The following is a 22,708-nucleotide window of genomic DNA, read 5'->3' on the forward strand; positions in this document are numbered from 1 at the left end:
ATTCTGTACATGCGCAGTGGGTAAAAGAACCCAAATGGCAGCATCCGGACGGTGGGCATAGCCTCACGCTTCCTTCGCGACCATAGAAACATAGAAGACTGACGGCAGAAAAAGACCTCATGGTCCATCTAGTCTGCCCTTATACTATTTCCTGTATTTTATCTTACAATGGATATATGTTTATCCAGGCATGTTTAAATTCAGTTACTGTGGATTTACCAACCACGTCTGCTGGAAGTTTGTTCCAAGGATCTACTACTCTTTCAGTAAAATAATATTTTCTCACGTTGTTTTTGATCTTTCCCCCAACTAACTTCGGATTGTGTCCCCTTGTTCTTGTGTTCACTTTCCTATTAAAAACACTTCCCTCCTGAACCTTATTTAAGCCTTTAACATATTTAAATGTTTCGATCATGTCCCCACTTTTCCTTCTGTCCTCCAGACCAGTTCTCTGACAGCCGATAGGCACAGCCGAACCAGGAGCCTTTCACCCCCTGCCCTATTCTCATCTGACATCTTTCCTGCTCTAGAAAAACCAGTATATCTTGTCTATCTACCTTACCCTTAATATTGTACTTTATCTGTACCTAGCCTTAACAACGTAATTGCATACCAAGAAAGCACAATTAAGTTAGACACAAAATTGGGATGATAAATATAGCACCACTGGGTGCTTAAAAAAAAAACCTTAAGAAAGAGGTGTTGATGCTCATTTGTTTGTACCGTATGTCCCTTTGTTTATTTATTTTACTTTTATTTTATTTATTTGTTTTGTCAAGTGAAAATATGATGACATTAAGATACATGATACTAGTAAAAGTCAAACATTTGAAAAAGAGTATTAGAAATAATAATATTCAAACATATGCAACTAGTAAAAATGACGAACGTTAAGGACAGGGGATGAAAGGCACACTGGTGCATGTATGCACTTATCACTTTGAGTCTTTGTGATTGTCGGGACAAGTCCCTGGCCAGATTTCAATGGTTTGCCATTTCCTGTTACCTAGAACTTAGCGTGTTCCGACTGGCGCAAGGTCACCCAGCTGGCTTTGCACCCAAAGTGGGACTAGAACCCATGGTCTCCCAGTTTCTAGCCTGAACCACTGCATCCAACCAGCTCTTTCTGATTATTATTATTATTATTTATTAGATTTGTATGCCACCCCTCTCCGAAGTCAGCATACCTCAGCGACATCAACGACCCCAATTGTTACCCCACTGACTCACCAGGAAGTTTCTACACAGCAGGCAATTGCTGAGCCATCAAACCATACCCAGCCACCAGTATTTATAGAAGGAATGCAGCTCAGGTCTCGCAGTGTTCGCCTGAGAAGAAGGACAGAAACACCAGCCTGAAGATGATGAGTGAGACCTTGTTGAAACGTCGCCAGAAATTTCCAAATCCTACACGGGAAGAAACCCGAATATACCAAGACCGTCATACCTGTACCCGTGAAAATCTACGAATATATATATATATATTGTTTTCGTAGATCAGAACAATCTACACACACACACACACACACACATATATATATACACACACACACAGTGGGTATGGCTAGCTGATGAGGCCAAAATAAGGCCGAAATAGATCTATCCTAGAACCCCTTAATTTTCAAATTCAGCAAAAAACATGTGACACATATAGATAGAATTGTCGGCTATCAATAAAATTAACTGCCTTGGAAATGGCCCTGGGTTGAGCCGAGTGGCAAATAAAAGGAGCTGTGATGTTCCTTCAATACACCAGGGTGATTCGACACAAAAATATGTAACCCTTCCCTGGTGCAGAGCTGAAGGGATTGGATACTGTAGCCTAGAGGATAATTCTCTGCCTTACAAGGCAAAGGTTGCAGGTTCAAGTCCCAGTGGGTATGGCAAGCTGATGAGGCCAAAATAAGGCTGAAATAGATCTATCCTAGTCTCCCTTAATTTTCAAATTCAGCAAAAAACATGTGACATATATATATAACCCCAATAGCTAAAAAACCATACAACACATACATACCAATCATAAAATATAGGAGTCTGGGGGAGGTGTCTCAGTTCCCCCATGCCTGGCGATATAGGTGGGTCTTGAGTAATTTGCGAAAGAAAAGGAGGGTGGGGGCCATTCTGACCTCCGGGGGGAGTTGATTCCAGAGGGCCGGGGCCGCCACAGAGAAGGCTCTTCCCCTGGGGCCCGCCAGACGACATTGTTTAGTCGACGGCACCCAGAGAAGGCCAACTCTGTGGGACCTTATCAGCCGCTGGGATTCATGCAGTAGAAGGCGGTTCCGGAGGTATTCTGGTCCAATGCCATGTAGGGCTTTAAAGGTCATTACCAACACTTTGAATTGTGACCGGAAACTGATCGGCAGCCAGTGCAGGCCACGGAGTGTTGTAGAAACGTGGGCGGATCTAGGAAGCCCCACGATAGCTCTCGCGGCCGCATTCTGCACGATCTGAAGTGCTGATCTAGAGACTGGGTAAAGGAATGGATACAATTCATACATTGGCAGTGGAAATGAGGATTTTCCTTCTGCTTTGTGCAGTCCCAACAGAGGTGCACAGCTATTATGGAGAGGGTTGCTTTTAGCCAAGGAAAGCAACCTTTAGAATGCCAGGATGCCTCTAAAAGAGAAAAACTGCACCAATGCCAGCAGTCTGGCACTCTTGCAACAAATGAATATAGCTTGCGTGTAGGCTCTGTATGAGGCATAAACACAGCCAACTTTTCAAAAGACCACAGCCAAGCGGTCAGACAAAAAAAACACAGTAAAAAGATATGTTGGAGAAAAAGCACTGGCTTAAGTATGTTCTAAATTTAGGCCCTCACTGGGAGTCCTTTTGGAAGATCAAAATTACTGCCTGTCCTCAAAACCTCTATACACAAGTGCCACACTGAAATGTAAATTTACCGTAATTGCAAAGTGACAATCCACTGCTCTGAAAACACACACTGCTCTATTATGCTGCATTATAGTTATCCTTTTTTTAAAAAAAAGAGGGGAGAGAAAGCACACCTATGAACACATCCATGAAATGACATTATTATTATTATTATTATTATTATTATTATTATTATTATTTATTAGATTTGTATGCCGCCCCTCTCTGTAGACTCGGGGCGGCTCACAACAATAACAAGAACAGTGTAAAAACAAATCTAATAATTTAAAAACACTAAAAACCCCATTATTAAAAGCAAACAAACACACAAACATACCATGTATAAACTGTATAGGCCTGGGGGAGATGTGTCAGTTCCCCAATGCCTGACGGCAGAGATGGGTCTTAAGAACTTTACGAAAGGCAAGGAGGGTGGGGGCAATTCTAATCTCCGGGGGGAGCTGGTTTCAGAGGGTCGGGGCCACCACAGAGAAGGCTCTTCCCCTGGGTCCCGCCAAACGACATTGTTTAGTCGACGGGACCCGGAGAAGGCCAACTCTGTGGGACCTAACCGGTCGCTGGGATTCGTGCGGCAGAAGGCGGTCCCGGAGGTATTCTGGTCCGATGTCACTTCCAAGATCTTACCTGTAAAAGTCCCAGTTTTAAGAACCGGCTATATAACGTAAAGTCTATTAGCTGTGTTAACGATTTGCCATCTCTGCATATTATCAGTGTACTGGAGGGATTTTATTGCTCCTTTCTCAGAGTGAAAAGAGACTACTAAGCAGGAGTCTTAATTAAAGGCCCCAGGGTTTGATGTAAATAATTGGCCCTGACCACAGAAAAGCAGGAAGGGAAAGCCATTCAAAAACACAGATAAAGTAGCATTTATTTTGAACCATCAGCCTCACGGAAACATCGTGAACTAGTAACTTAATCCGGTTAGGAATGTCGGCTTTGTGCAATTATACGTTTTACTGGCACAAATGCATTCCAATGCATTTATTGAGACTTACTCCCAGGTCAGTGTGTAATAAAAAGAAAAAGCAGCCCTTAATTTCGGCATTTGCAGTTATGGAATCAGAAGATAAAAATATGTGAAGCATTTATTGCTAGAGCAATTTCTTCTGATAAGAGGGTGGAAATACTGTATGTCTTAGCTTCAAGGATAAGAAAGAAGGGGAAAGTAAGTTATGACTTAATCAGGAAATATTCCAAATATCTGATTTAGTTTACTGTACTGTACTAGAATTTTCTGAGGTTAATTGTATTTGAAATGAATTTGTTTATTTAAATATTGCCTACTAATAGGATACTGGGTAGCTTACAGTATATAAGACCATTTTTATTTATTTTTATTTTTTTAATTTGATTTTTTTAATGCCACCCTTTTCCTTAGACTCAGGGCATCTTACAACATGTTAGCAATAGCACTTTTTAACAGAGCCAGCATATCGCCCCTACAATCCGGGTCCTCATTTTACCCACCTTGGAAGGATGGAAGGCTGAGTCAACCTTGAGCCGGTGATGGGATTTGAACCGCTGAGTTGCAGATCTAGCAGTCAGCTAAAGTGGCCTGCAGTACTGCACTCTACCCACTGCACCACCTCGGCTCCTGCGATGGACTCAAAATGTCCATTAAAAGATTAGCATTTCTTGGAGGTTGGTGCTCCAAAGAAACCCTGGGAATCTGTAAAAACTTGACAACAGAAAGACAACAGGCAAAATAAATTCACTTAAACTCATCCATAGTAATTTTTATAAATAGCAGCAGAAAGGGCAAAAATGATGGCCACGATCTTCACCTAGGAAAATACCTCGATCATGCAGTGTTCTCCTGTGGGAAAATCTCACAGGTACAATTTTGTTCATATCCACACTTGTTTTCTGCCCTTTCCTTGAGCAAGGTGTCACCAGGAAGGAGCAGAGAGCCAGGTCATATTTAACTGGCCCAAACTATTATTAGACAAGGAAATTGATGGCAATTAAACACAAAAGTTTTATTTCCGATTTTCTATTTCTAGAACCAACATTTCCTTTCCTTTCCTTTCCTTTCCCTTCCCTCCCCTCTCTTCCCTCCCTCTTTCTCTTTCTTCTTTCTCATTTATGTGGCTGCCCTTGTCAAAAAAGTGATTGCGGTTAGTTTTTAAGAGCTTTCTTTCTTAATCAAAGATTCTAGTGATTTTTTTTTGTTGGTTTCTTTTAACTAAGCCTAGAAAGCTTAGAACTAAGATGCCTTAAACATGATCTAAGCATTGCCCACAAGATACCCTATCTGAGGACTCAGGATGGCTCACAGCATATTAATTTAATTTAATTTAATTTAATTTAATTTAATTAATTTAATTAATTTAATTTAATTTAATTTAATTTAATTTAATTTAATTTAATTTAATTTAATTTAATTTAATTTAATTTAATTTAATTTAATGTAATTTAATTTAATTTAATTTAATTTAATTTAATTTAATTTAATTTAATTTAATTTAATTTTTAATTTAATTTATTTATTATTTAGATTTGTATGCCGCCCCTCTCCTCGAACTCGGGGCGGCTCACAACAAGGCATAACAAATCGTAACCAATCCAAATAAATTTAAATATTTAAAAAAGTTTTTAAAAAACCCAATATACTAAGAAGCACACACACAAACATACCATACATAAATTGTACATGCCCGGGGGAGATGTTTCAGTTCCCCCATGCCTGACGGCAAAGGTGGGTTTTAAGAAGTTTACGAAAGGCAGGGAGAGTAGGGGCTGTTCTAATCTCCGGGGGGAGTTGGTTCCAGAGAGTCGGGGCCGCCACAGAGAAGGCTCTTCCCCTGGGGCCCGCCAACCGACATTGTTTAGTTGACGGGACCCGGAGAAGGCCCACTCTGTGGGACCTAATCGGTCGCTGGGATTCGTGCGGCAGCAGGCGGTCTCGGAGGTATACAAAAACAGAACAATAATATAAATCCAATGAATACTACATTAAAAACAACCATTAAATTCAATTAAAAGAAAGTAAAACCTATCAAACCAATCATTCAACACTCATACTTAAAACATTCATTGATCAGGGGGAAGATCTAAAAGTCCCAAGCCTGGCAGCAAAGATGAGTTTTTAAGCTCTTTCGGAAGGTAAGGAGGGTGGGGGTCAGTGCGAATCTCTGGGGAGAGCTGATTCCAGAGGGTCGGGATATGCTGCAACGTCCTGCCTGACAAAGACTACTTCAGCTTCAACCACAACAACACAAGAGCACATAGCAGATTCAAGCTCATTATTAACCGCTTCAAACTTGACTGTAAAAAATACGACTTTAGTAATAGAGTTGTTGAAGCATGGAACTCATTACCGGACTCCGTAGTATCATCCCCTAACCTCCAAGATTTTACCCTTAGACTGTCCACGGTTGACCTCTCCAGATTCCTAAGAGGTCAGTAAGGGGTGTGCATAAGTGCACTAGAGTGCCTTCCATCCCGTCCTATAGTCTCTCCTATATCCCATATATCTTCTCTTCTATCCCTATATCTTTCTTCTATTCTCTCATCAATTTATTTTATCCTATATTCTCTCTTCTATTCTTTCTCTAATTCTATTTCCTCGGTGTCCTCTATTACCTTCATTGTGTATTATTGTGTATTGGACTGACCAAACAAAGAAACAAACAAAGAAACAAACAAACAAAAGGTTTCCTGGGGAAAAAACAACAACCACTTTTTGGCCTGGGGAAAAAATGGTTTAAACCAGTGGTTCCCAACATTTTTTTGGGGCCATGCCCCACCTAAGCATCTCTAAAATCCTGCCCCCCCAAGCATGACATATAATCCTTATTATTCAAAAAGTGAACTAGTCACTCAGAGGAAGCCTAAAAGGCCATTAATTACCATAAGTTTAACCAAGGTTCCAATTGCCCCCACTAAAAATGAAATTGCCCCCCTCTGGGGCATTGGCCCCAGGTTGGGAACCAGGGGTTTAAACCCCTTTTCAGGATTGGAAGAATGACAATTCTGTGAGTCTTTGGTATTCCTTGATGCAAGAACTAGCGTAACTGGTAGAGCTTTTGAAGTTGGGCAAAGGATCTCCTGGCCACAGCTTCACTTGCTGTCCCAGAGAAGTTGTGAGTCCAAGAAATATCACAGGTTAAACACCAACTCCTTTAGGAGAATCGGACATTTCAGGATAGGAGAAAGAAACTCCATAAGGGCATCAAAACTACCTCCATTTTTTTTTCTGGGATTCATCAGAAGTCTGGCTTTCCCCATCTAGGCCCTCGTAGCCTCTAGTTACTTGGATAACCATTCTCAAACTCTTCTCATCCTGCTTACAATCTCTTTGAACTGTTGCCTTCTGGCAGAAGATACAGAACAACTAGAACTCGGACCACACGTTTCCTGAATAGTTTTTATCCCAGAGCTATACTCGCACTTAACAATGAACCAAAGGGTCACCATCAGTGAACTGTTGGACAATATTACTCGGTTTGTCATGTAGATGGTTGAGTGGTTCAGGGTGGGGAATTTGTAGTGGGTGGGACATTTTATTCTATTTTTTATTCTATTTTTAAATTTTATGGTGGGACTGGTCTCTGGGTGTCACACGACTTTCATTGCCAATGACAATTCGTTGTTTTGACAATGACAATAAAATAATAATAATAATAATAATAATAATAATAATAATAATAATAATAATAATAATGTTTTGCTTCGGCATGCTGTATTAAGGGGCAAATAATGTGGGTTTTGTCATTTGTTAACTAACACAGTTATTTTGTATTTTAATCTGATTTATATCCTTTCTTTTAAAGTGATGTTCAAGATTCATTAGCTTTTAACGTTCCTAAACTTATGAACTAACTGGAGACTTTCCTCTTTCAGATTTTCTTTGTTATGTTAACTATAAAAGGGGATGTAAGCTGAAGATTGGGGTTCACTCTTTGAATGAGGAATCTCTTTTGTCTGAATATTCTGATAAATTGTAATGAAATGATCTTCTTGTCTCATTGGGAAATATGCACACCGAGACATGAACCTAAAAAGCCATATTTGGCCATCAGTATGAATCAGCCATTGTGATATAAAATCAACCTTTACAACTTGTCTGTTTTTAAATCAACTGGGATGCGTTCAATAAATCATGTCTAGAATTACACAGAAGATTTTTTTCCTCATATTCCAAGCAGGAATCAATAACCATTTACTCTGGTTATTTCTCTTATATCATGCCTTATTTCTAACCGGTCAAGTCTGTATACCCTATTCACCCCTGGATAAAACACCATCAAATAGATTGGGCTGAAGTTACTAGACAATGAATCTCCCTAGTCAAGGTCTAAATCACAGCTGCCTAAGTCATTTAGAGTTTAAAAGTTTCAAAACAATAATGACTGGCAATCGGAGCTTTTAACATTGGGGTGATACAATTGTTGATCACAGTATCATTCATTAGTTATCAACAGCAATGTAGTTGCCATATTTTGCTCCAGCTGATTTTTTTTGGATACTCTTTAGAGTAATGTTTTAATAGTAATGCAATCAGGTATAAGATCAGATTAATTCAATGTGCATAAAGACCTGGCTAATGCATTTCAGAAAGCTTTGCTTATTTGGAAGTTAGTGCTATGAATGAACTGGTCACTCCTAGGCAAAACTACCATCTTAAATATACACAGAAACAGAAGAGCCTAAAAATAATAATTATTATATCTTTCAGGGATCAACAACAGCCCCAAATTGTCTCACAAATAATTTCTTATGTCCTTGTTATAATTATAAAAATCTCTGGACTATGCCAAGGCACTTCCCTGATCTTCGGACTCTCTATTCCAACAGTGACCCAAACACAAATCTCTTTGAGTTTGGCCTTATCTCCTTCCATGTGTTCTGACATTTCTCAGTTATCCTGCCCATCAGGAAAGGAGCTGCTCTGTAGAAACATCCTTACTTTACAATGCCAATGCCACAAAAACCTTTCACAAGGAAAATAATACACACCACATCAAATCTCTGGAAAAGAAAAAGGCATTAAATTAAATTCTGAATTAACATTAATTTGGAAATTTAAGAAACTCATGAGAATATGTGAAGATGTATAGTGGTGGGCCTTACATACCCTGTTTCCCCGATAGTAAGACACCCCCGATTGTAAGACGTATCGGGGGTTTCAGGGGGGTCGGCTAATATAAGCCATACCCCGAATGTAAGACATATGTCTTACTTTCGGGGAAACACGGGGGGTATTGCCGCCTCCCTCTCATCTAGCTGCGCGCCGCCTCCTGCCCACGTCCGCACCATCCCCCTCTCCATACGTTGCCGCGCCATCCCCTGCACTTGTCACTGCCGCCTCTGCAAATTTACTCGGGCACGTCCCTACTCCAAAGAAACCTCCCCCCCCCCGCCCGTCACAGAAGGTAAAATGCATATACATTAAAAAAACACATTTTACACAGTTTTTTTAGCTGTCAGTGCCCCTTTAACAATATAAGACATACCCCGAAAGTAAGACATAGTGGGGCTTTTGGGGATAAAAAGAAAGTAAGACACTGTCTTACTTTCGGGGAAACACGGTATCACACCAAACTCCGTGGTCTGCACTGGCTGCCGATCAGTTTCCGGTCACAATTCAAAGTGTTGGTTATGACCTTTAAAGCCCTACATGGCATTGGACCAGAGTACCTCCGTAACCGCCTACTACCGCACCAATCCCAGTGGCCGATAAGGTCCCACAGAGTTGGCCTTCTCCGGGTCCCATCGACTAAACAATGTTGTTTGGCGGGCCCCAGTGGAAGAGCCTTCTCTGTGGTGGCCCTGGCCCTCTGGAATCAACTTCCCCCGGAGATTAGAACTGCCCCCACCCTCCTTGTCTTTCGTAAATTACTCAAGACTCACTTATACCGCCAGGCATGGGGGAGTTGAGACACCTTTTCCCCCAGGCTTCTTTATATTTTGTTTCATGTTTGGTATGAATGTGCTGTTTGGTTTTTAAATATATGATAGGGTTTTATATGCTTCTTTTAATATTAGATTTGTTGTGCTATAATATTGTTTTTATTGTTGTGAGCCGCCCCGAGTCTTCGGAGAGGGGCAGCATACAAATCTAATAAATAATAATAATAATAATAATAATAATAATAATAATAATAATAATGTGATTTTTCTGATTCCAGCAGAGTACAGTATATTGTATGTGATTGATACTTCTGCTTTAGCATTATGAACACAACCTATTATGGATTTCTCCAAGCACTATGGTTAAACCTTGTATGAACAAGATGATTGGGAGTGGGTTCACATATTGCACCAAGTCATGGTTTACTAAACAGCGACTTTCACAATAAAACACATCACTGCCTACAATTTCCCCCCCTAAATTCCATTTAGAGCAACAGGTTTTATTTTAATACCACAAGCAGATGGCCTCCAACACCCAACATCCCCAGCCAATACATTCAATAATCGTGCCTGCTAGCTACAATAAAATACAATCAATCTGGAAATTGAGAAAGTGACTTATAAGGATTAAATCCTTGGTCCATTAGATATTTGAGTCAGGGGTGGGTTCCATTTACCTTCGCCACTGGTTCGTATCAGGATGTTTCATGTGTGTCCCTTTGGACTATTTACTCCACTCCACTCCACTCGAAACAGAATACCCTATGAGACTAGACTTTCAATCCTGGGCCTAGAAAGCCTAGAACTAAGACGCCTTAAACAAGATCTAAGTATTGCCCACAAGATCATATGCTGCAACGTCCTGCCTGTCGGCGACTACTTCAGCTTCAACCACAACAACACAAGAGCACACAACAGATTTAAACTTAATATTAATCGCTCCAAACTTGACTGTAAAAAATATGACTTCAGTAACCGAGTTGTCGAAGCGTGGAACTCATTACCGGACTCCATAGTGTCATCCCCAAACCCCCAACACTTTACCCTTAGATTATTCACGGTTGACCTATCCAGATTCCTAAGAGGTTAGTAAGGGGCGAGTACAAGTGCACTAGAGTGCCTTCCGTCCCCTGTCCTATTGCTCTCCTATATCTCCTATACCTTTCTTCTATTCCTATATCTCTTCTTCTATTCTTTCATCGATATGTTCTATTACTATACCTTCTTTTCTATTCTTTCTTTGATATACTTTACTATGAGTATCTCCTCTATAACCTTCATCATGTATTTTACTATGTGTGTGTGTGTGTGTATATGTATGTGTGTGTGTATATATATATATATATATATATATATATATATATATATATATATATATATCCACTAAAACCCTCATTGTGTATTGGACAAAACAAACAAACAAACAAACAAATAAAATAAATACTTCCACGTATGCTCTGAAGTAGGATTTAACCCGAAATACAATTGAGGAGCTCATCATTTGTACTTCGGGCGAAGAAATAAAGATCAGTTTTAACCCAGGGATAGGGGTGAGGGCTTTTTTCACAGTATAGAATGAGGAGAAGCCATCCAAACAAAGTAAAATTGGCCAATTTTTAAAAAAGGTGGTGGTGAGTATAGACCAGCACAAACAGAACCGAATCGGTGATGCCAAAATTACATCACCAGTGAATCGCTAACAGTTCGGGTGATCTGGTCCAAAACGGGAAGAACCCACCCGATTTGAGTTTGAAAAGTGCAAAAATAATAAGTCACTATTAATATTTTGTAATTAACCAGTTTTATTTCTTTCCCAAATACATAACAATATGAAAAACTACTAATTAATAGCTACCATTAATGCAGTTTTCTCCTCTAACTGGACACCCAGGATCATCAATGCCCAATAAACATAGTGGCAATCAGATGGTGCTTTAATAGCCAACGTAAATCTAATTAGAGATTTAGAGATCCAATTCTCTAAGGTAATTCAGATAGATAAATCTAGAACAAAGAGATTTACTGAAGCCCAACATTACAAGCTCTGAATTATGACCAGAGTCAAGGCCTTAACCCAGATCTGTGATTAAATACACTCACTGGCAGCTGAGTTATGCCATCAGCTATTTTTCCCAGTGTATCTGTTTGAGTTGTATAAAAGATTCCTGGTTCTGTATTATCTCCTTCAAGTCCTAATGGCTAAAACTGACAGCTGAATCTGACAATGGGTTCCATGTCAGAGTTCAGCCTTAGCAGAAAGCAGGATGGATTCACATAATGTCAAGGCCAAGTTTAATCATGACTTTTCTGAATGACCACAACAGCTGAATTTTTCTATCTCACCATTATCAATGTAGGAGTAAAGTATAACAAAGCTCCTAGATGAGTGAAGAAGGTTTTCCACAAACATATTCTTCACAGAAATTGTATTACACCCCCCATCAATGGCTAGGTAGGATGATGGCTGTATCTATAAACATATTAGTAAACGATGCAAGGGGCATCTCACTGCTATAGGATTGCAATACTCATTACCCACAGCTGTCTCATAGCCTAATAGTGATAAAATTCCTAGAGCACAGGTGTCAAACTTGCAGTGTCACATTGCTGTCACATGATGTTTCATGACATTTTCCCTATTTGCGGAGCTGGGGTGGGCGTGGCCTACGCGTGACGCACCCAGTTTGACACCTCTGTCCTAGAGGCTTATCAGTTGGAGAAAGCTGATTTATTTTGATTAGCAACAACATACGTCAAGGTATCCAGGGGGAAAGCATTTTGAAATTCCCTGATATTTCCCTGACATTTCCCTGTAACTTGCAATCTAGTTAAGGCAAAGTCGTAGATGATGTCATACCAAACAGCTAAGCCATGGAGAAATATCGGTAGCTGAGCAAGCAAGTTGCCACAGTTATGCTCATTTTTGCTTGACTCAGGTAGCGCAATCCATTGGTTTTTTTACATGATTTTTCTCTGACTTTTAAACATTTTAATACTGTTCTGTTGGGCTCTCTGGTAGACTTCTCCCAAAAATTCACAGGTACAAATTTCAGACACACACACATTTGAAAATTCAAAACAATGTTCTTTATAATGAAAATTCACTTAAACCAAGCCCTCTTTTGGTATAGCAAAGATTTGTACAAAAATTTGTACAAGTCCCTTATCAGTTCTGTGATACTTAGCTTGCAGCTGTGAGGCAATTCACAGTCCTTCTTTGACAAAGTGAAACACACTTTGCTCTGGTTTAGTTTCAAAGTGGGGGAAAATCAGCACACAAAAAGTCAAAGTCAGTAAAGCAGTCACGAAACACAACGATCAGATAATCCTCCACAATGGCCAAACCGACAGGCTGTTATTTATAGCAGCCTCACTAATTACCACAGCCCCACCCAACCACAGGTGGCCTCATTATCTTTGATAATAATCTCTCAGTTGTTGTTGCCTATGCATCCCTCTCCGCATGTGTGGCTGTATCATTAACTATAGTTCCGAATCCAAGGACGAGTTAGATAATTGATCTCCTTCTGACCTGTCTGCCACACTCTCCTCTTCCCTGTCACTCATGTCTTCTTGGTCAGAGGAGCCTTCATCAGCAGATTCCAGAAAACAGACCTGCAGCATGTGGATGTCTCCTCCACATCCACAGTCCTTGGGGCAGGAGCTGGGCCAGAGCTAACCACAATAAATACAGTTTGGTTTTTCCCCACTGATTTATTGTTTTTTTTTCATGAATTCCCTGACAATTCCCGAGCCATTGATTTCCCTGATAATTCCCTGATTTCCCTGTTTTCCTGGACACCCTGATACTTGGTCTAAAGCTCAGAATTTTCACAGCACCCATTTTCAAGTGATATTAAAAATAAAACATGGGATTTTCTGCAGGCAAAATAGATTATGCTATGGTGTCACCTGTAATTTAGCTTGGTACCAATTTGGGTCTTTCAGAAGAAATAACTCACTGAATTTGGACTGGTTCACTAATGCTTAGCTATAAGTATCATACATATTATAGGTATCATACATGATTACATAAGAACACACTTTCCTTTAGTTCCCAATCAGGAAGACAGAGGATCAAAATGAAGTATCTAATTAAATCTGGGTTATACTAGAAAAACAGTGTTCTTCATGAAATAAAACAGTGTTGAAAAATCCATTTCTGCCAGCAACTCAGTTGCTATTTTTTCTTCTTTTTAATTATTGTACATATACTTCACAAAAAGCTTCGGAAGTAATGGAATTTCTTGCTTTTTTCAGTTTAATAAATGAATTCTGCAGTAATCATTTTCAACTCACATATCTTTCACTTGCTTCATGCAACTCGCTCTAGAATAAATGAAGAAAATTTCATTTACTCTAATAATTAGCACCTTTTTCAATAATGGAATTTCATTCCTACTTTTTGACATAGGGTACATATGGTTCTTCTGCAAAATTGTGCTCCTTTTTCTAATAAATATATACAGTGATACCTCGTCGTACAAACTTTTCGAGATACAAACCCGGGGTTTAAGATTTTTTTGCCTCTTCTTACAAACTATTTTCACCTTACAAACCCACTGCCGCTGCTGGGATGCCCCGCCTCTGGACTTCTGTTGCTAGCGAAGCAACGGAACAAGGTTCTTAAGGTGAAAAGTTTGTAAGATGAAACAATGTTTCCCATAGGAATCAATGAAAAAGCAATTAATGCATGCAAGCCCAAAATTCACCCCTTTTGCCAGCCGAAGCACCAATTTTTGCGCTGCTGGGATTCCCCTGAGGCTCCCCTCCATGGGAAACCCCACCTCCAGACTTCCGTGTTTTTGTGATGCTGCAGGGGAATAGCAAAAACACAGAAGTCCGGAGGTGGGGTTTTGAAGACTTCCATGTTTTTGCAATGCTGCGATTTCACTGATGCTCCCTTCGCTGGGAAACCCCACCTCCGGACTTCCGTTGCCAGCGAAGCGCTCATTTTTGTGATGCTGGAATTCCCCTACAGGGATTCCCCTGCAGCATCGCAAAAACACAGAAGTCCAGAGGTGGGGTTTCCCATGGAAGGCACCCTCAGGGAAATCCCAGCAGCACAAAAATTGGTGCTTCGGCTGGCAAAAGGGGTGAGCTTTGGGCTTGCATGCATTAATTGCTTTTTCATTGATTCCTATGGGAAACATTGTTTCATCTTACAAACTTTTCACCTTAAGAACCTTGTTCCGGAACCAATTAAGTTTGTAAGACAAGGTATCACTGTACCGCGTAATGCTTTGGATTTGATTTCCAAAAGATTTTCCAGAATGCAGTAACACTTTCCCAGGAAAAAACACACTTGCCTTAAAATGTTGCTGATTGATGTTGCATTCTTGGAAATTGAAACAATTTTGGGGGAGCCTACATTTCTTCTTGTGGATCAAAAATGATATATGGGACTTTAATCATAACACAGCATTACAGGGTTAATAAAAGCACATGGAAATATTATTTGTCCCTGAAGGAATGAAGTAACCATAGAATCACAGGGTGTAGATGTTTTCTAATTCAAACTTCTGCTCAAGGCAAAAGACACTTATTATGGCTGTCCGGTCTATTCTTAGAAATCTCCAGTGATGGAACACCTGCAACCCCAGGAGACAAGCTATTCCATTGATTAATGGCTCTCACTGTTAGAAAACCTGCCCTGACTTCTAGGTTATATCTCTCTTTGACAAGCTTCCACATATACAGTACTTCTTCTCTTGCCTTCTGTGTCCTAGAAATTAAGAAAATAAATAAATAAACAATGTCATTTGGCGGGACCCAGGAGAAGAGCCTTCTCTGTGGTGGCCCCGACCCTCTGGAACCAGCTCCCCCCAGATATCAGAGTTGCCCCACCCTCCTTGCCTTTCGCAAGCTCCTTAAAACCCACCTCTGTCGTCAGGCATGGGGGAACTGAATTTTTTCCCCATTCCCCCTAGGCTTATAGAATTTATACATGGGATGCTTGTTTGTATGATTGGTCTCTTAAATTGGGGTTTTTAGATTACCGGTATTTTTTAATATTAGATTTGTTACATTGTCTTTTTTATTGTTTTTAGCCACCCCGAGTCTTCGGAGAGGGGCGGCATACAAATCAAATCAAATCAAATCAAAAAATAAATAAATCAAAAAACAAATCAAAAAATCAATCGATGAATCAATCAATCAATCAATAACGTGACTTATGGGCTTCTTCTAAAGGTCCAACATAACGGATTTTGCTCTAGTCTCTTCTTTGGACAATGTCATCCAATGGGTCTTAAAGGAATCTGTCTTTTCTGCTATTCTGCCTGCCCTATGGAATAATCTCTCACATCTTATGTTTAAGATCTGATTGTCCCCCAAGTCTGTTAGTCTTCAAGAATTAATTAAGTTGAATTTGATAAATAAAATTGGCATACAAGAACAGAAATAGTTTTGAAAGGTTTATAAAAATGGAATTAGTGAACAATAGATGATTTATGGTGCAGTGAAAAAAATATACGAAATTGGTTATATTGTATATATATTTTCTTTTCATTTATCCTCTTTTTTAGTATCTTCAAAGTTTGTGATTTGATAGACTATATAGGGGTTTTTAGATTTAAGTAAAATGTGTAAAGAGAAATAGGAGGCGCTACGGCCTACCAGTTAATTAGAATGTTAGAAATATTGTTTATTTGTCAGTATATATTTGGGGGAACATTAATGAAGAGAGGTAATACATGATGATTGTGATTCCTGGAGGACAAGATTAGATAAAACAAATTGCAATAAGGGATAAAAGATTTATAGAGAAATTAATAATTTTGTATTATGAATTTTTTTTCTGGGATTATGTACAAGAATTACTAACAAAATACTGCATTTTATTGTACTGGAAATTGAAGATATTTGACATTGTATTAAAGTATATGAAGGAGAAAACAATAAAAAATTGTATATCGATTTTAAAAAAAGGCTTTGAGGACCAGCTCTTTCCTCAGATAGAATGTTAGATAAGTCCATCTTGGGTGGTGAAATATATGTTGATGTGCCTCTACTGTGGATTTGTTGCCTTTATTGATTTTCACTTCTTCTGTTGCAGGGGAAAACTAATCTTATTTTTATTATTGTATGCCCCCGGAAGTCACATTTCCTCCCTTCTTCTGATTTCACCCACCTTCCTTCCTTCCTTCCTTCCTCCCTCCCTTCCTTCCTTCCTCTTTGATTTCACTTTCCTTCCTCCCTTCTTCTGATTTCACCCACCTTCCTTCCTTCCTTCCTTCCTTCCTTCCTTCCTTCCTTCCTTCCTTCCTTCCTTCCTTTTTGCAAGTGGGGTACCTCTATAATTTCTTTAACAAATGAATTCCTAACCAGAGTTAACAGATTAAAAATATAACAGCTAAAGCAAATCCCACTCTGACAAGGTACCATGCTTTACCTACCATCATCGCTCTTCTTATAAATAAACCAAGGTAGGTCCTCTATCACTTTCAAGAGGAAATGAAACAACATTTAATCCTTAAAGGCAGTGAAATTTGCAAGATAAAGCAAGAATGCACTCACTTGATTAGCCTAAACCACAGGGCAGTTAATTCTAACACAGTTCCCAGAAGGATTGCATTTTGCTGAGCTTTGGTGTTTGGGGATTAAGGGAACTACAGTACAGTACAATCATGATGAACAGTTTCATTTTACAGTGTAGTTGTTTATTTGAGTCATGCTGGAAAGGCAGGCAAACTCTCTGGAGTCCTGGCTCCTGATGACTTCATGGTATCTTCATGCAGCTTCTTAGAAACAATTTGGAAGTGGTTTGCCATTGCCCTTTTCTGGATTTGTTTTTACTTTCTATTCTAACCTATAGCTTTGGGATTCCCTAGTTTATCTGCCATCCAAGTGCTACACAGATCTAGCTCAATTTAAATGCCAGAGGCTAGAGAAGGTGCAAAACACCAAAACACAGATCTATCTCGTCCCCAAGAAAAAAGAGAACCAACTGTTAAAGGAAGCAAATTAGCAATATATTCTAAATATTTAGAACAAGCTTCTGCCGCAAGACATTATACTGCAAATCCATCCTTAAAAGTACCAGTCCTATTTGTGATTCCTGTTCAATGCATAATGTCATGATTAAAAAGTCCCAAATAAATTTACAATGTATTCATATCAGACATTATACCGAATTGGCATCAATATATCATGAATTATAGTGAAATTGTTTTGCTGAAACAATTTCACTATATGGAACACCATTTCTTGGTGTCTTTGATAGAAATCTTCATTCTCATATTGAAGTAGTCAGTAAATCTCTAACTGATGCCATCTGTCCGTCCACCCACCCACCCACCCATCCACCCATCCATCCATCCACCCATCCATCCACCCATCCATTCATCCATCACTAGAATCAGTCATATCAAGTTCTATTTGGCTTCAACCATAGTTTGTTAAACTAGCAACTGGCTAATTATAAATTCATGTTGATAAAACATAATGACTGGTTCACAGTAACCCATCAAATCACATTAAGAATCAGTATATTATGCGAGTACTGGACAATTCAATAACACCTTCATTTCTTCTTCATAAGTGCAAGGTTAGAACTTGCATTCTAAAGCTAGAAGCTCTGTTGGTCCTTGTGGTTTAAGCTTGCTTTGTGTCAACCTGCTTTTCACCAAGAAACATCTATCATCATCACATGGTAAAAGTGCTTATGAAGTGCGACAAGCAAAATTCCCAGGTGAAAAATGCAGGCAGTGGAATATTTGTCTAGAAGTTGGGCAGGTATTGCCCTGTGTTGTACTATGGATCAGCTGGTTTGTCTGAATGACGCCGCTGAGAATCCAAAACTTCATTTATGATTTTGTTTCACAGCTTTATTAAAAAGCACCTCATCACAGGAGCTTCATTTAGAAACGTATTGTTGATTTTGCCAAGAAAGGAAAAATAGGTGCTTTTGTGTGTCATCTTGGCTTAAAAATCTAAAACAGGATAAGTTACAAAAGGATTGTGAAAATGTATGCTCCTATCTCACTGACTTAAAGTAGTCCAAGAATTCCAAGGTAACAAGAGAACCTTTCACTTTAGCCATCAAATCAAAGGACACCCTTGTAAGAGGGTATAGGAAATGTATTATGGGAATATAGTTCAAACACAACCAACAGTGGTTGTGCGGAGGGAACCAAAACGATCACACATTCTTTATTAGGTTCATGTCAATATTGTGTTTGAGAAGCAGCTGAATAAATATTACAGCTCATAATCACCATTCCCATACAAATAGGCTGCTTTCGTACAGCTTAATTACCACCATTAATTTAGCCGGAGTTATTCCATTAACCCAATTTTTCTGGGTTCACCAGACACACCAACCATTTCACTACAAAGGGCTGAATTCACTGTATGTGAAAATATGGTTGAATCGCTTGTATCAACCTTTTTCTTCACCACTGACCTGTTTAAATATCTTTTGTGGCCACGGACAATGTCCATAGATACCCCCCCCAAACTTAACTCAAGACATCACCTCCCAAAGAGGTCTGCAGACCACAGATTGAGAACCACCATTGTATATTAATCTACTGTACTTCTAATCTAGTCAATGTCACTGCTGCAATGTCCCACGATGACACATCCCTGTCCATGAGGAGCTATCAGAAAAGTTAAATGCCCTGCTCCTGTGCTAAATCTTGTCGCCCCACCTTTCCTGCCAAAGTGGAATCTTCTCAAGCGCAGGTAGACATGATTAAAGTCTTTGCAGGGCCAGAGGAAAGCCCCACTAGGAGCACCTCAACTTAAGAACTGCATTCAAAGAACGGAAGCTACACATGATCTCATCCATTGGTTCCCCTGCAGCTAATGTGTACTGCAGGGAACTTCATCAGAAGTTGCAAGGTCCCCTCCTCCTCTCCCCTCCTCCCCCACATCACATATAAACGATGGGCTGGGCAGGAGAAGGAGCCTTTCCTGTGCTGCCACCTTTCACCTTCCTTCCTTCCTTCCTCTCTGATTTCACCTTCCTTCCTCCCTTCTTCTGATTTCACCTTCCTTCCTTCCTCTCTGATTTCACCTTCCTTCCTCCCTTCTTCTGATTTCACCTTCCTTCCTTCCTCTCTGATTTCACCTTCCTTCCTCCCTTCTTCTGATTTCACCTTCCTCCCTTCCTCTCTGATTTCACCTTCCTTCCTCCGTTCTTCTGATTTCACCTTCCTTCCTCCCTCTTTGATTTCACCTTCCTTCCTCCCTTCTTCTGATTTCACCTTCCTTCCTTCCTCTCTGATTTCACCTTCCTTCCTCCCTCTTTGATTTCACATTCCTTCCGTCCTTCTTCTGATTTCACCTTCCTTCCTTCCTTCCTCCCTCTTTGATTTCACCTTCCTTCCTCCCTTCTTCTGATTTCACCTTCCTTCCTTCCTTCCTTCCTCCCTCTTTGATTTCACCTTCCTCCCTCCCTTCTTCTGATTTCACCTTCCTTCCTTCCTCTTTGATTTCACAGTCCTTCCTTCTTCTGATTTCACCTTCCTCCATCCCTCCCTCCCTGATTTTACCTTCCTTCCTCGCTTCTTTTGATTTCACCTTCCTTCCTTCCTTCCTTCCTCCCTCCCTTCCTCCCTCTTTAATTTCACCTTCCTTCCTTCCTCTTTGATTTCACCTTCCTTCCTCCCTTCTTCTGATTTCACCTTCCTTCCTTCCTCTTTGATTTCACAGTCCTTCCTTCTTCTGATTTCACCTTCCTCCGTCCCTCCCTCCCTGATTTTACCTTCCTTCCTCCCTTCTTCTGATTTCACCTTCCTTCCTCCCTTCCTTCCTTCCTCCCTCTTTGATTTCACCTTCCTTCCTTCCTCTTTGATTTCACCTTCCTTCCTCCCTTCTTCTGATTTCACCTTCCTTCCTTCCTTCCTTCCTTCCTTCCTTCCTTCCTTCCTTCCTTCCTTCCTTCCAGTTTATATGCTGCCCAATTCCAATGGACTCTGGGTGGCTCACAATAGCAAAACAATATAAAAAGATACCACATCAACAATAGAAATATAAAAGCAGACCAACAACCCATTAAACACCCATACACCCTCCCAAGTCATTCATTACTCTTTACCTTGCTCACGATATTCTGCTGCAGGCCTGCCGGGATCCGATGGTACCTCTCACTGCAGTGGCAGTAACTGTCATTTTCCCCCTCCGGGGTGGGCAGTTCCGGAGCGGCCAGGATCCCCCTACTGTAGCTGCCGCCGCTGTGGTTGTAGCTGGGGCTGGTGGCGAGGCCCCTGGCGGGCGGCTGCGGGGGGGCCTGGGTCCAGTTGCCCTGCCCATCCGTCCCCTTGCACCAAGAGATGGGCTGCACCAAGAGGAAACTGTCCGAGAACTGGCTGAAGCCGATGAAAAGCGCGGGGATCCAGGTGAGGAAGAGGAGGGTTTTCTGGTGCCCGCCGCCCAGGCCCCCCAGCAAGGGCAGCACGGAGCCGTCGTAATCCAGGAGCAGGGGGCTGCAGGACCCGGAGGGAGGCGCGGGGAGGGGCAGGCTCTGGATCTCCGCCGAGGGACCCCCGGCAGGGGGTGCGGCCGCGGTGGCAGCGGCGGGGTCCGCCTCCCCGGCAGGCAGCGAGCCGTTTTCTTCGGGGAGGGGCCGGCCCCCTCCGCCACCCTCCTCTCGGCGCCGGTCAATCGCCATCCAGCAGGAGGGAGGAGGAGGAGGAAGAAAAAGAAGAAGAAGAAAGGCGACCTCACATAGAGGGGAGCCGCGGAGGAGGAGGTGGGATCCGGGCTTTCGTCAGCCGGCCGGGCTGAGGGACGACGGAAGGCTCGCCTGCCGAGCCGCGCATAGGTGTGAGCGGCCCGCTCAAGCGCGGCGAGATCCCCGGGGAGACCCGGGGAGGTTCGCCCGCCCACCTGCACTTACCCGCCCCGCCGCCACACCCAGCGCTCCCCTTCTTTCCACGTTGCCCTTACCCAAAAAATAAATAAATAGAAAATCCTTCCTGCGTCTCCCTCTCTCTCTCTTTCTTTCGCCGCAGCCCGTTTCTTTCCCGGGCGATCGCTTCTTTCCGCCGCCGCTGCCGAGGCCCAACGGGATCCGAAGAATCCGGCGATCGGATCTTTAAAAGATCCCTCGCTGGCCGGGAGGAGCCGGCGCGCGGTTCCTGCGGGTCCCTCGCCAGCCCGCGCTACCGCCCATTAAAGCACGCCGGCGGCGGTGGTGGTGGTGGTGGAGGAGGGACGGACGATATCCCTTCGCCGAGGATCGAGCAGGCGGAGCGTTGGGAAGGAGCCGCATTCGCTGCGCTCAGCCCGAGCGGGATCCGGGGCTCTCGCGGCGGTGGATCGCCTCCTTTCTCCAGTGGAGGGGGGCGGGGGTTGGGAAGCTCCTCGGCGGCGTCTCGCCTCCCTCGCTCGCTCTCTTTTCTCCCGCCGCGGCTCTCCTCCGCTTGGCTCGCTCGCAACCTGCAAGCCCGGCCCCCCTGACCCGGCTCCCGCCCCCCCCGGCTCCTCCTTTCTCTGAGGTAAAGGTAACAAACTGCAGCCGCCGCCGCACCTGCTGCTGCTGTTGCCGCCTCCTCCTGCCGTATTGAATCTCTGCGGCCGCTCGGTTTTCCTCCCCCGGCAGGAGCCGACGCCTCACCGCCCCCCGCCCCCGCCCCCCGACATCGGGTCGCTTGGCGCGACGACAGTAGGGAGAGTTTCCAGCCAGGCCCGTCAATCTTTCGGCCGAGAGTCTGGGGTGAGGTGGGGGGGGGGAGTCGGCTTGGCTTTGGATAGGCAGGAGCTGGGCAGAAAAATTAGGTCGGGCGCCGCGGGCGAATATCTCGGGTTCCTCCGGCGCGCTAAGCTGCAGCGTGGCTTGGTTGGGTTTCCCCCACAGCGGAATGACCTAGTGAAGCTGAAGTATTTGTAACCCGGCTTGGAAGTCATTGTTTGTCGCTTAACTGTGTTGGGTCCAGCCAGTAATGGGCTGCTGCCCCCGCGGGGATCGGGAGAGGGACGCAGTAGGGGTAGTTAGTTTATGCTC

At 42.1% G+C, this 22,708-nt stretch overlaps 1 protein-coding gene across 2 annotated transcripts in view; it reads right to left on the reverse strand.

Moving 5' to 3' along the window:
* Positions 1-22,122, reverse strand: part of SLC22A23 (solute carrier family 22 member 23) — a 137,198-nt gene extending 115,076 nt beyond the window's left edge. The window contains exon 1 of one of the 2 annotated variants that reach the window (XM_070747178.1): positions 20,801-22,122. In XM_070747178.1, coding sequence (XP_070603279.1) covers positions 20,801-21,373 — 573 coding nt within the window. In that variant the 5' untranslated portion in view covers positions 21,374-22,122. The remainder of the gene's footprint in view (positions 1-20,800) is intronic. The other variant, XM_070747179.1, reaches the window with a different exon arrangement.
* Positions 22,123-22,708: the final 586 nt, after the last annotated feature.

The sequence above is a fragment of the Erythrolamprus reginae genome, chromosome 3, assembly GCF_031021105.1.
Source record: "Erythrolamprus reginae isolate rEryReg1 chromosome 3, rEryReg1.hap1, whole genome shotgun sequence".
Lineage (NCBI taxonomy): Eukaryota > Metazoa > Chordata > Lepidosauria > Squamata > Dipsadidae > Erythrolamprus > Erythrolamprus reginae.